This window comes from Anser brachyrhynchus (genome assembly GCF_964034855.1).
Source record: "Anser brachyrhynchus genome assembly, chromosome: 2".
In the NCBI taxonomy this organism is placed as follows: Eukaryota; Metazoa; Chordata; class Aves; order Anseriformes; family Anatidae; genus Anser; species Anser brachyrhynchus.
In genome coordinates, this window is record NC_137695.1 from 61,020,627 (window position 1) to 61,032,995 (window position 12,369).

The 12,369-nt window shown below is 36.3% G+C and overlaps 1 protein-coding gene across 21 annotated transcripts in view; it reads right to left on the reverse strand.

The window, feature by feature from the left end:
- Positions 1–12,369, reverse strand: part of SUGCT (succinyl-CoA:glutarate-CoA transferase) — a 338,160-nt gene that overhangs the window by 278,791 nt on the left and 47,000 nt on the right. For all 21 annotated transcript variants that reach the window (XR_013946616.1, XR_013946617.1, XR_013946618.1 and 18 more), the window contains one exon: positions 11,896–12,039. Coding sequence is in view for 17 of the 21 variants with exons in the window: in XM_080580286.1 (XP_080436412.1) it covers positions 11,896–12,039 (144 nt within the window). In the remaining 4 variants the exon portion in view is untranslated. The remainder of the gene's footprint in view (positions 1–11,895; positions 12,040–12,369) is intronic.

Consider the following 12,369-nt stretch of genomic DNA (forward strand, 5'->3'; position numbering starts at 1 on the left):
CCACGCAGACATCCCCACTCACGAGTACACAAAATCACTGCCCAAAAAAGAGCAAGATTTTACAAATTCATCAGTGATATCCCTACATCCATGTAAGGCAGCAGGTCTGACCTTCTTCTGAATATTAATTCATAACTGTTGTCCCATAATCCTCCTCTCCTTCAAGAGCCCATAGCACTACGGCTGCTTTCAACCTGTGTTTTGCAGAGCAGCAAATTCCATGAATGACTTTGAAGAGATCTGCAAAAGCAACCTCAAAAATCAAGACCTTGATCACATAGGCCAAGGCTTACTGTTAAAGAATCTCCACCCTCTTCAGAAAATCTCTGTGGTTATGTTAGGAGCACCGTGCTCTGGCTGAGAAGGTTTTACTTCCCAGTGACACTGATTTCTTTTAATGTGAACCTCCATGATGTGATCAGGAGTTCTCTCTTCACAAATTAATACTCCTGGCATTGAAGCACATGGTATAATCCCAGACACAAATACAATTGCCTAAAGTGGAAATCAAATTCTTATTGACAAATAGCTACAAATTTAGAACAGACCTCATAGTAGGTCCTGTTTTAGAGCCCTCCAACCAGATACTTAAGCAAGTATCCACGTCTGTACCAGTAATCACATGCAGCATTTAAGACTCACTGATTAAAGATATCCACTTGACAGAATAGTCCTTTTTCAGATGACAGCACACAGCAAATCACAGTCACAGAAAATATGTGTTAGGACATGCTTAATAAACTACTAACAATAAAAAATAACAATAAAAAATACATGCAAGGAGAAAAAGGCAAAGGATTTGAAGACCCTATGTAAGGCATGAATTCTCAGAGGGGAAGGAAACTAAAAAAAAAGCAAAACAGACTTAAGTTTCAGTCTGCAGTGGTGTAAATAGTGCAAAAACAATGCCTGAAAACTATACTTGCTTAGTTAAAAAAAAAAAAAAGTTTAGGCTATATAGAGGCACTAAAGCATCTTCACAAAAAGAGGCATTTCCATTTCAGAGAACTGCTAACTGAGTTCAGTAAAATTCAACATCAACAAATCTAATCTATGAATTATTTTTTTTAATTAGCTATTTAGAGCTTAAAGAGGACCGGTATGAAAATTCTGTGCTTCTGACAGCTTTAGCATCCAGTGGAGAGATCATCTCTTCATTAAGATTCAATTAATATTGACAACAGTAAAGACTTGATGCAACTAACAGATGTAGCACTTGAAATTTCAAAAACAAGTATTGTTCAGCACACAGTTTCAAGAGAAAGTAAATGCCAAATGGACTCCTGTCTCCTTACTCGCCACTTCAAGAAAAATGACTTACAAGAAGAATTTTAGATGAAGTATCAGAAATAAAAATCTTGACCATAAAATCTATTAGACAGTACTGGCATGAAAAAATAATAATAAAAATTCTTGTACATGAGTTGAAGAAACCAACATATTTTTGAAGGAAGAATCAGTTGCATTTTCTTAATGGAAACAACATATTAATAAGCTTTTTCTGAAAGGGTAAATAAACATACTACTTCACTTAAAAATGAATTTAAAAACAAACAAACAACAACAAAACACACAAGAACTCCAAAGTTCAGAAATAGTTACTCTATACACTCTGCAAGATTGTACTACACATATTACTACCTGAAAGAAAGTTGTGGGGAGCTGGGGGTTGGCCTCTTCTCACAGATAACTAATGATAGGACCAGAGGGAATGGCCTCCAGTTGCGCCAGGGGAGGTTCAGGTTGGAAATTAGGAGACATTTCTTCTCAGAAAGAGTGGTCAGGCATTGGAACAGGTTGCTAAGGGAGGTGGTGGAGTCACCGTCCCTGGGGTTAAGAAAAGGTTGGACCTAGTGCTTAGGGACATGGTTTAGTGGGTGACATTGGTGGTAGGGGGGATGGTTGGACTAGACGATCTTGAAGGTCTTTTCCAACCTTAATGATTCTATGATTCTATGATATACAACCCTCAATCACTTGTTCATATACTACCTTCTCAAACTGTCATTTAAATATTAGGTATTTATTTACTTTTAACTTCTCAGGGAATACACAGTCCAAATGCTCCACTGAATCTCCTAGAGAGTCTCCATTGGCCTTTATGAATACCATATGTTGTGCACATTGCACCTTCTGCCATCCTGGGTTCCTCTCAAAAGACTTCCTTGAAACTAGGGTGAATCATCTGCCAAATTTAAAGTTTCCACTCCAAAGAATGAAGGCACTGAGTTTCTCAGGAGAATGAATAAAAAAAAAATGTGCCCATCAACGTATTTTCCCATAACTTGTTCCTGGAAACAGATGAATCACTTTAAGAGTAACTTTGAAAACAAACCATCTTTTGGCAATTCCATGACATGGAAAATTCGGCCAAAACAGTTAAAACTTCAGTGAAGTTATAAGCAACTAAAACCAGACTCTGATAACAGATATATCGGATAACCTTAACAATGACACTTCTACAATCATTTCCTCAGCTCTCCATCTTCTGTGAAGAAAGAATATATATTGCATATGTTACCCTCTACATTTTTACACAGCTTTACCAAGCCCATCAAAAATGTAACTTCTTAAAAGTTTCTTCTGCTACATTTTATACAGATTTTTAAAAATTCTAATGTATTTTCTTATAATATTCCTTAATTGTGGCCTTAACCCCTAGGAACCTATGCCCTTATTAAAGACATAAATAAAAGCTGAATTACAACTTAAAATATTTAGGTTTTCATTCTGTTGGTGCCTGGCTGTATTTCATTGATTGTTTAGAAAATAGCATGGATCAAATTCTTAAAGTGGCTTCTATTCATGCAAAGAACTGTAAGCATACTTGCAAAACACAGAATAACATGCACTTAAAAGAAGTAGCTAAATTTGATAATTGAGAATAAAAAAAAAGCAAAACGTGCAAATAAAACCCAGACAAACAGACTTTGTTCATATAAAAGTTAATTACCTATGAGAACAGGCATCAAAATAACTATAGTAGTTTTTCTTACTGTTTGTTACAGGGTAGTATCTAGAGGCTCCAGTTTGGACACCACATACACTTTTGTGAAGGATTCTGTTGTTTTATTGAATCAGTAAGAAGGATACTTTTCCATGTAAAGCTGCCAACACTCAAGTTGTACTAAGGCATTTCTCACTTCTGATCTTAGATTAGAAACAGTGCCATTTACAATGAAAGTATGCGTAGACCTAACCATTTACGGCGCTCATCTTTTTGTCTCCATATTTATCAGCATTAACACTTACACACAAAATAAATAAATAAAATAAAATAAAATAAAAGCTATTATCTGCTCTGTCGATTATTGTCTCTCCACAAAAACAATGCTAATTTTAACAGCTTGAGATGTTGAAGCCAGTCCATAACTTACTCTCCTTTAATATGAAATAGCCATTTTTTGTAGGAAAACAGATTATATAGATTAAGGAGAAAACATACATAAGAATTTCTACACAGAAGGCAGTTATGTCCAGAAGACTGCTTGCTTTGAATGAAGAACATCATTGTCTTTGTATAGATATGGAAGATAAACACCATCAAAAAGCATAACATTGCTTAATTTTAACAGAAGGTTTTCAAGAAAACCCAACGAAATAATTTTTTGGGGGAAAAAAACTTTGCTTTCAACTGCTCTTGCATAGGCTGCAATAACAATATCCTCCTGCACACAAAGCACACAGAAATAGAGGGAGATGGGTAGCAGAAAAAGTCACGTATTGTATTACCTCAGCAGAACGACACTGGCATTAGATGTAACACTAAAAGATCTTTGGATGCTGCCCATTAAGTACTTCTGTGCTAATGCACTACAGGGATGACACAAGAAACAGACACATGCAATTGAATGAAATATTAGAAATAGCACATATTTCAATTCATGAGATTGATGTTGCAGAGGCACAGAAATATAACGAACACCCTCCATTCGTTTGTCCACCTTGCTTTTTTAAGCACTGTAATGCTGTCTGCACCACAAACAGGGTTCATCTATGGAACTGTTAAGCCACATACAACTCAAAAAGAAACATGGTCCAAAGTCCTATTAGATCTGAGAAATAAATGAGGTTAGTATTACCAATGTGTCTGGAGTCAAAATATGGCATTTCTGCATGACATTTTGAATAGTGACAAGTTTGTACATGCTTCTCTGAAAAAGGACTTTTTTCCTTAACAGGTTTAGAAAATTATTTAATTAGTACCAAAAAGAAAGAAAGAAAAAAAAAAGGCAGAGAGAGATTACAGAGTAAGCTTGAATGAAGTTACAAAATAATTTCACATAATTTTCATCACAGAAATCTAGTACTACAAATATTCATTCCAAAGAAGGCAAAGTATTTTTACCAATAGCTGAACTCAGCCTTTTAAGTAGAATTTTTAAATTTTTTTAATTTTTTTTTTTTTTTTTTAAGTCCTAAACCAGAGTCTGGGCACTTTTTTTATATAGCTTTCACCATAACATAATATGAAAATAATGAATCATAAACTCTGGCCTAAGCACGTCACTACACTGAAGGGTTTGCAATTTAATTGAAGAGCTGGAAACAATACCGTACAGAATAATACAAAGAGAAATACAGTCACAGCAGCCAAACTCCATTAGACCAAAAAAGTCATTAGTCCAAATTTGTTCCAGCATCATCCTTTACTTCATCTTTAAAATAAAACAGTCAGTCAGAGCTATCTGAGATGGTCACATTAAGCACTGCTCAAACCTTAGTTACCATTCCTTCAGCATAACCAAAAATCATAGAATCATAGAATGGTTTGAGTTGGAAGGGACTTTAAATACCATCCAGTTCCAACCCCCCTGCCATGGGCAGGGACACCTCCCACTAGACCAGGTTGCCCAAAGCCCCATCCAACCTGGCCTTGAACACTTATTCTGCTACTGGTTGCTTATATCATTGCCATTTCTTTTGAACTACTCAGGTTATTCCTTTTCTCCTAATACTTAGCATGATCCCAAAATATGATCTGTTGGTAATAAACTACAATAAACATCTTGATTCCATTTCCAAAATTGCACTCATATTCAAAGGTCATCTAAATAATAAATTCATTAAAAGAAATATCTTCCTTTGTCTTCAAACTCTCCCCCTTTCCCACTCCAGATAACTGGCTTTTTCTGTGTATTGAGTGGGCATATTTTTTCCTATCTCCTTTTTAGTCTTTCTCTAATCGATGACAGAGGTAGCTCCAGAGAGGAAAATGAAGCTGCAACACATTCAGGCTTAGTTTCATTAGCACAAGAGACAATAGTAGTAAAGACAAAAAGGCACAGACTTCACTGTCAAGTAGCAGATGAAGAAGAAATTTCCCTTGCAATCTGGCTAAGTACTCTGTTTACAGCGAAAAGAAAGCCACTAAATCCAAGATGCAATTGGAGTATGATCTACCAACGACTAACTAATCATTAGAAATCACAACACACATTCCACAGAGGCCAATATTAAATTGAGTTACTGTCATGTTAGTGTGGTCTTCTGGTCTACTTCAATAAAATTCTGGTCACTTAAAACCCTGAGGGATAACTTCTGTTCTCAGTTATACTGAGGTCCTCAACTGAAATTTTGAAGAATAGAGTCTGAGGCACTGTATATATGTAAAGAAACACTTGTTTAATTTAGATTTTATTATCTTTTCATATCAGAGCTGTGTCATGAAAAAGACAACACATCTCCATACAGTGCATACACACTTTTATAACATGACAGAATATATTTTGCAAAGAGGATGTTTTATAAGCTTGCAAAAAAACTCTTTATTCAAACCATAGACAAAATAAGGCAACCATGCAAGAGTCCTGCTAGCTGGCTTCTGAAATCACCAGAAACAATGGCCTCTGGAAAAGCACATTTACATTCTGTATTCAGTGAACTCAACTTATCAAGCAGAGAAGCAACAAGCTACCACCATGATAACCTGAATAGCACCCGAGTCCCAAGATTGGTATTTCTCACACAACTTACTGCCGAGGGATCCCATTATGCCATATATGCCCTATGGGCAGCATGCAATCACTACAAGTTTCACCTATATTTAATAATTTGTAAAAGACATATCATGAAAGCTCTAAATAGAGAGCACTCAAAGTACCTTAAACAGATACGCCTTCAACACATACTTTTTGGGAAAAAGGGATTCAAATACAAAAACTAACAGTTTCTAAACCTCACCATTTTCTCAATAAACTAAATGCCACACTAAAGCATAGAGATAGGATCTAAAAAATAATTTATGCCAAATTGCTAGGTTTTTATAGGGTCACTTTAAAATCTGGAGAAGATGAAGAGTTTCCTATGACAAATACAAATTAAAACATAATAATAAGAAGCAGAGAAATGTCTGATGAACAATCATTTAATACAAACAATATTAATTGCATTATCCTGTCTGTGGAATCTGGAAAAAAATTACACTCCAAAACTGTAGAAATGTTAAATGTAAAATACTTCTTGCAGATTTTCAATCCAAGAGAAACCAACTTATTACAGTATTTGTTGGAGCCTGGTTGTAATTAAATACAGGAAGGATATTAAAACTTCCAAGAGATTTTTTTTTAAGCCACAACAGAAGAAAAGGCACAATTGCATAATTGGAACCAAATCCAAAACCCACTTCCTTCTTATTTACTAGCATCATCTAAAGGACACTATTTAGATGCTGACGCTGAAGGGTCTGGAGCTGAGAACTGTAAATCATCTGATTTCAAAAATTTCAAAGGAATTGTATGACATGGGTTAAAAGTTTATAGATGATAGATATAGAAAGTTTGTGCTCATTGCAAGACCACATTCTAGTGGTCACTGTATCTCTCTTGTCGGTAAAATCCTAGAATTCTGTTTTGCTGTGGGGAAAGAAATCTTCTTTGATAATAATAAACTGCTATATTGGGTAAAAACGCTTGATACAAAGACTTTGAAAGGAAGATATGTTTTAAGATATTCTATAAATAACATTTTTAGAGAACATGATTTCACCTATCAGATACTTGTTCTACATAGACCAGTCAAATATTAAACAAACTTGCCAGTCAGAGGGAGATTTCTTTAAAAAGCTTCATTGATGGATGAATTCAGTTCTGTGATCTCTGTCATTAGCATATTTTTGCAAGTAATAACATCAAAAGAATCCCCCTATACAAAAAAGGAAGCCTCTTGCATTTCTATAAGGCATGCAGAAAAGTAATAGCACAGATACAGACGGGCATGTACATGCTAGGTTTCTTGCTATAAAATAAACCAATTGTTTTTCAGGAATTTCCTAGCATTTATGTGATTTAATGCCTGGGTTTTCTTTTTGTTCTTGTTTTGTTTTCATAGAATCACAGAATGGTTTGGGTTGTAAGGGACCTTAAAAATCATCTAATTCCAAACCCCCCTGCCATGGGCAGGGACACCTTCCACTAGACCAGGTTGCCCAAAGCCCCATCCAGCCTGGCCTTGAACTCTTCTAGGGATTGGGCATCCACATCTTCTCTGGACAGTCTCTTCCAGTGCCTCACCACCCTCGTAGTGAAGAATTTGTTCCTTATATCTAATCTAAACCTGCCATCTTTTAGTTTAAAGCCCTTTGTCCTATCACAACATTCCTTGATACAGAGTTCATCCATATCCTTCCTCTAAGATCCCCTTAAGCACTGGAAGGCCACAACACTGCTCACTGAAGATACTAGAGAGAGAGAGAGAGAGAGAGAGAGAGAGAGAAAGAGATTATATAAAAATACCATTTACCTTTATATTTATGGTCTTATTTCAGAATTCCCAGTTCAGGTGAAGGAATGTACAAAAGGTATAAGCACATCAGATCAGTGCATGAAATGCTGTCAGAAGCCAAAAGTTTCTTACAGGTCCCTGCTGTCATAACACTTAATAAGAAGACATTTCAGCAGCACTTTTGTTTAACACACAGAAAAAAAAAAAGGATTTTTTTTCCTCATTAAAAAATAACTACACTCCATTGAAACCCACACTGAAGGAAAAGTTATCATGATGCATTTATTTGACATCTAGATCCACAATCAACAACAACCAGAATTTAAAGTCTACAACTTCAGGTTCCTTACTGTTTTGACAGCATCCATAAGAAATCTCAAAGACATATTCTCTTTAAACATTAATCACAGAAGGAGCTAGCTTTAGATATCTCAGCTTGCTAAAAACATAATCACTCTAAAAGCATGGATCTTTCAAGAACCTGATTGTACCACAGTAATTGTCTAACTTCCCTGTAAAACATTACCACAAGAAGTACTGAGAGCAATTTTTTTTCAACACTATTTAAATTTTGTTCTTTTCTCGTCTTTGATGACATTGACCTTCGAAGACTTACAAGTAAACAACAGTTTTGGAAAAAGGAAAGAAGGAAGGAAGGAAGGAAGGAAAGAAGGAAGGAAGGAAGGGAGGAAGAGAAAGAAAGAGAAAGAAAGAGAGAGAGAGAGAGAGAGAGAGAGAGAACCAGGACAACTAGATGTTCTCAGAGAGACTCAACTGTCATTTATATTTTTTCTTCATTTATTTTAACATGTTTTTTAATGGGGTTGATCACATTTTGGTGTTGGGTTTTTTTACCCCATCATCTCATCCAAAAATATTTTTTCCAATTACATAAATGTTCTCATTACAGCCTTGGGCCAACACCCCAGAGTTAATTTGTACTGAGGTAGTAGGGTTATTTAAAACAAAATAACTGTTTTCTGAATAACAACTCATACATGTATTCTACTCCAAAATATCAACTTAATTAATTTTAATTTACCCAAGTTTGAGGTAAATAAAAACATTCATTTTGGAATTAGAGTGCCCATGCATGGAATTACTCTTTAATCACTTTTATATAAATAATTTAATAACAAGTATAAAATGAGATAATATATATAAAAGCAAAAATACAAAAAAAAAAGTCCCCTTCACCATTTTGCTTTTTCAGCTGTGCACATAAGAAGTCAAACACCACAGATCATGCTTTGTTCACCAACATGCATCCAAGTGCTCATTCCCTTTCTTGGGTATGTCAATGAATGGCTCTAAATGATAATGATGTGAACAGAGATGTAAATTTCACAAAGACAGAATACTTTTTTGCATGGCTAAAGTTGTCTTAACCAACAGAAAAGATTCTAAAGACAACTGTGCTGACAAAGGAAGGTGAAATGAGAGTTACACCAACACCTAGCTTTAACTCTTACTACTTCCAGCATTTGATAAAATATCAAATAATAATCACAGGATCACAGAATATTAGGGATTGGAAGAGACCTTGAAAGATCATCTAGTCCAATCCCCCTTCCGGAGCAGGAACACCTAAATCATGTCACACAGGAACACGTCCAGGCAGGTTTTGAAAGTCTCCAGAGAAGGAGGCTCTACAACCCTGCTGGGCAGCCTGTTCCAGCGTTCCGTCACCCTCACCGTAAAAGTTTTGTCTCATATTTAAGTGGAAACTCCCATATTCCAGCTTATACGCACCCATTGCCCCTTGTCCTATCACTGGGTGTCACCAAGAAGAGCCTGGCTCCGTCCTCCTGACCCTCGTCTTTTACATATTTATAAATGTTAATAAGGTCACCCCTCAGTCTCCCCTTCTCCAAGCTAAAGAGACCCAGCTCCCTCAGCCTTTCCTCATAAGGGAGATGCTCCACTCCCTTAATCATCCTTGTGGCTCTGCGCTGGATCTGTCGAGCAGTTCCCTGTCCTTCTTGAACTGAAGGGCCCAGAACTGGATGCAATATTCTAGATGTGGTCTCACCAGGGCAGAGTAAAGGGGGAGGAGAACCTCTCTCAACCTACTAACCACACTCCTTTCTAATACCCCCCAGGATGCCACTGGCCTTCTTGGCCACAAGGGCAGAGTGCTGGCTCATGGTCATCTGGCTGTCCACCAGGACCTCCAGGCCACTCTCTCCTTCACTGCTTTCCAGCAGGACAGTCCCCAACTTATACTGATGTCTGAGGTTGTTCTTGCCCAGATGCACGACTCTATACTTGTCCTCGTTATATTTCATTATGTTTCTCCCTGCCCACTTCTCCAGCATGTCGGGGTCCTGCTGGATGGCAGCACAGCCTTCTGGCGCATCAGCCACTCCTCCCAGTTTAGTGTCATCAGCAAACTTGCTGACAGCGTACTCCATTCCCTCATCCAAGTCATCGACGAATGCATTAAACAATGCTGGTCCCAGTACCAACCCTTAAGGGACTCCACTAAATACAGGAAATTCAGAAGAATCGATTAAGAAGACAAAAAGCAGTGGAATAAAGAATCAAGAAATAACAGAATCACTCAGAAAACTACTGTAAGTCCTTTAATAAAATAGAAGTGAAAATATTAAGCAAAAATTGCAGTAATGTAAAACACTATAAAATATCTTAAAGAAAAGAATAAATACTAATATATTAAAAAAAAGAATTAATAAGAGTTAAATATATTTTTAAAATATTTTTCTAAACTGCTTACTACATTTTGCAAGTCCAGACACAACATTTACAAATACAGATAAGTTTTATAAAGGGTTCAGTCCTTACAAAATTTTCTGAAACAAATTAAAAATTCTATATTAATTTAAGCAAGCATTTCCCCTCCTTTGCAGATCTAATTTTGGTAGATATTAAAATGAGTGAAACCTTCCAAGTCTCATTCATTATCATATAATGATATAAATTGAAAAGGACCTCTGGACGTCATCTGGTACAACCTCCTGGTCATAGCAGGGCCAACTTAGAGCAGGTTGTGCAATAGGCACTGTACCATCTCAACCGTACTTACAGGTATTACGATTTAAAGAAATTAAGAGCATTGTAAACAAACACACATTTGAATAAAGAAGAAAATAATAGAGCATTGTTATAGCTTTAATAAGTAGCACATACAGTCTTGACATATATTTTAAAACGTACACCAAAATTCCTACATAATCATGTTCCCTGCTTCTACCAGAAGGTATTTACATTAGCAGGTCAACATATAATTTCATCACGTACACCTTGTAGCAACATCACTTTATTTTTGTGAAGTATAAATCATTATACCAATGGTGCTTAAATGTTCAAACGCAACTTAAAAGTTTTCATTATTACTTGTATACTGTATAGCTGTCATGATCAAAACATCTTTGTCTTTACAAATCTGATGAGATTTCTCTTAAATGCACCTATAGAAAACGCTGCATTTTCACACTTACTTTATTCTTGAATTCCCAGAAATAGAAGGCAGATCTCCCAGATTAGATTACTTAACCTGCACATAGATCAGGGCAATCCCAAGAACAGATACAGGCTGGGCAGAGAATGGATGGGCAGTTGTGGATGCCCCATGGAAGTGTTCAAGGCCAAGTGGGATGATGCTTTGAGCAACCTGGTCTAGCGGAAGGTGTCCCTGCCCATGGCAGGGGGTTTGGAACTAGGTCATCTTTAAGGTCCCTTAAAGGCAAACCATTCCATAGTTCTATGATACTTTGGTGACACTTTATTATTTGACAACTTTGGGCAATTTTGTTCAAGACATTCAATCGTTCCAGCAGTTATACTAGCAAGTGCCAAGGCCCCCCTCCCAACACTTGGTGTCACCATTTATGCTTGTCTATCTCCAGCTTGCTACTACAACTGCTACTTACTGTCTCTTGGAGATCATAAGCCTTGATTAACCTATGTTTTCAAAGAACATAGAGGTCCTTTGTAAAAAGTGAAAACCAAACATTGCTGTAGTAATTATAAACATGTCATATAAAACAGTCACTTTCAGAGCAGTAGAATATAGAAACTGTCAATGAAACCATTATTATTGTTGTCATAAATTGTACCTACTCATTTACATTAATTCATGGTAAAATGGTGGGTTTTAGGTTCAAACATCTACGCAACTAAAAGCTTTCTTTTTTTTTTTTAAACTCCTACCTGAGATGACATGAGATTACAGTCAATGTGTAGTCCTTTCCCCGTCTTATACCTCTGAAGCAAACCAGCCATAATTGCTCCGCATGTATACAACCCAGTAGCAAGATCTGTCATGGCTACTCCTACTCTAACTGGCTCACCCTCCTAAAGAAAAAAAGAAAACACCCCAATTTAAATCAAAAGAAACAAAATCAAGAAACGGCAAAACGTTACTTTGTTTATAGTACATTCTGAATAAGACTTGTCTTAAAAAGTATTTACATGGATCTGCATTGCAAGCAGCAAGAGATTGAGTATCTTTGAGTGAACTGAAACAAAAATTACCCCTGAAAAAGATACTCTTGCAGTATCCACACAATTCCATACCTGAAGATGTTGTAAAGCCTGCAAATTACAAAAGATTTTTATGCTACTTTTTTCCCTATTATCATTAATGCTTCCACTCATGAATACAAAAAGGAAAGAGATACTGTA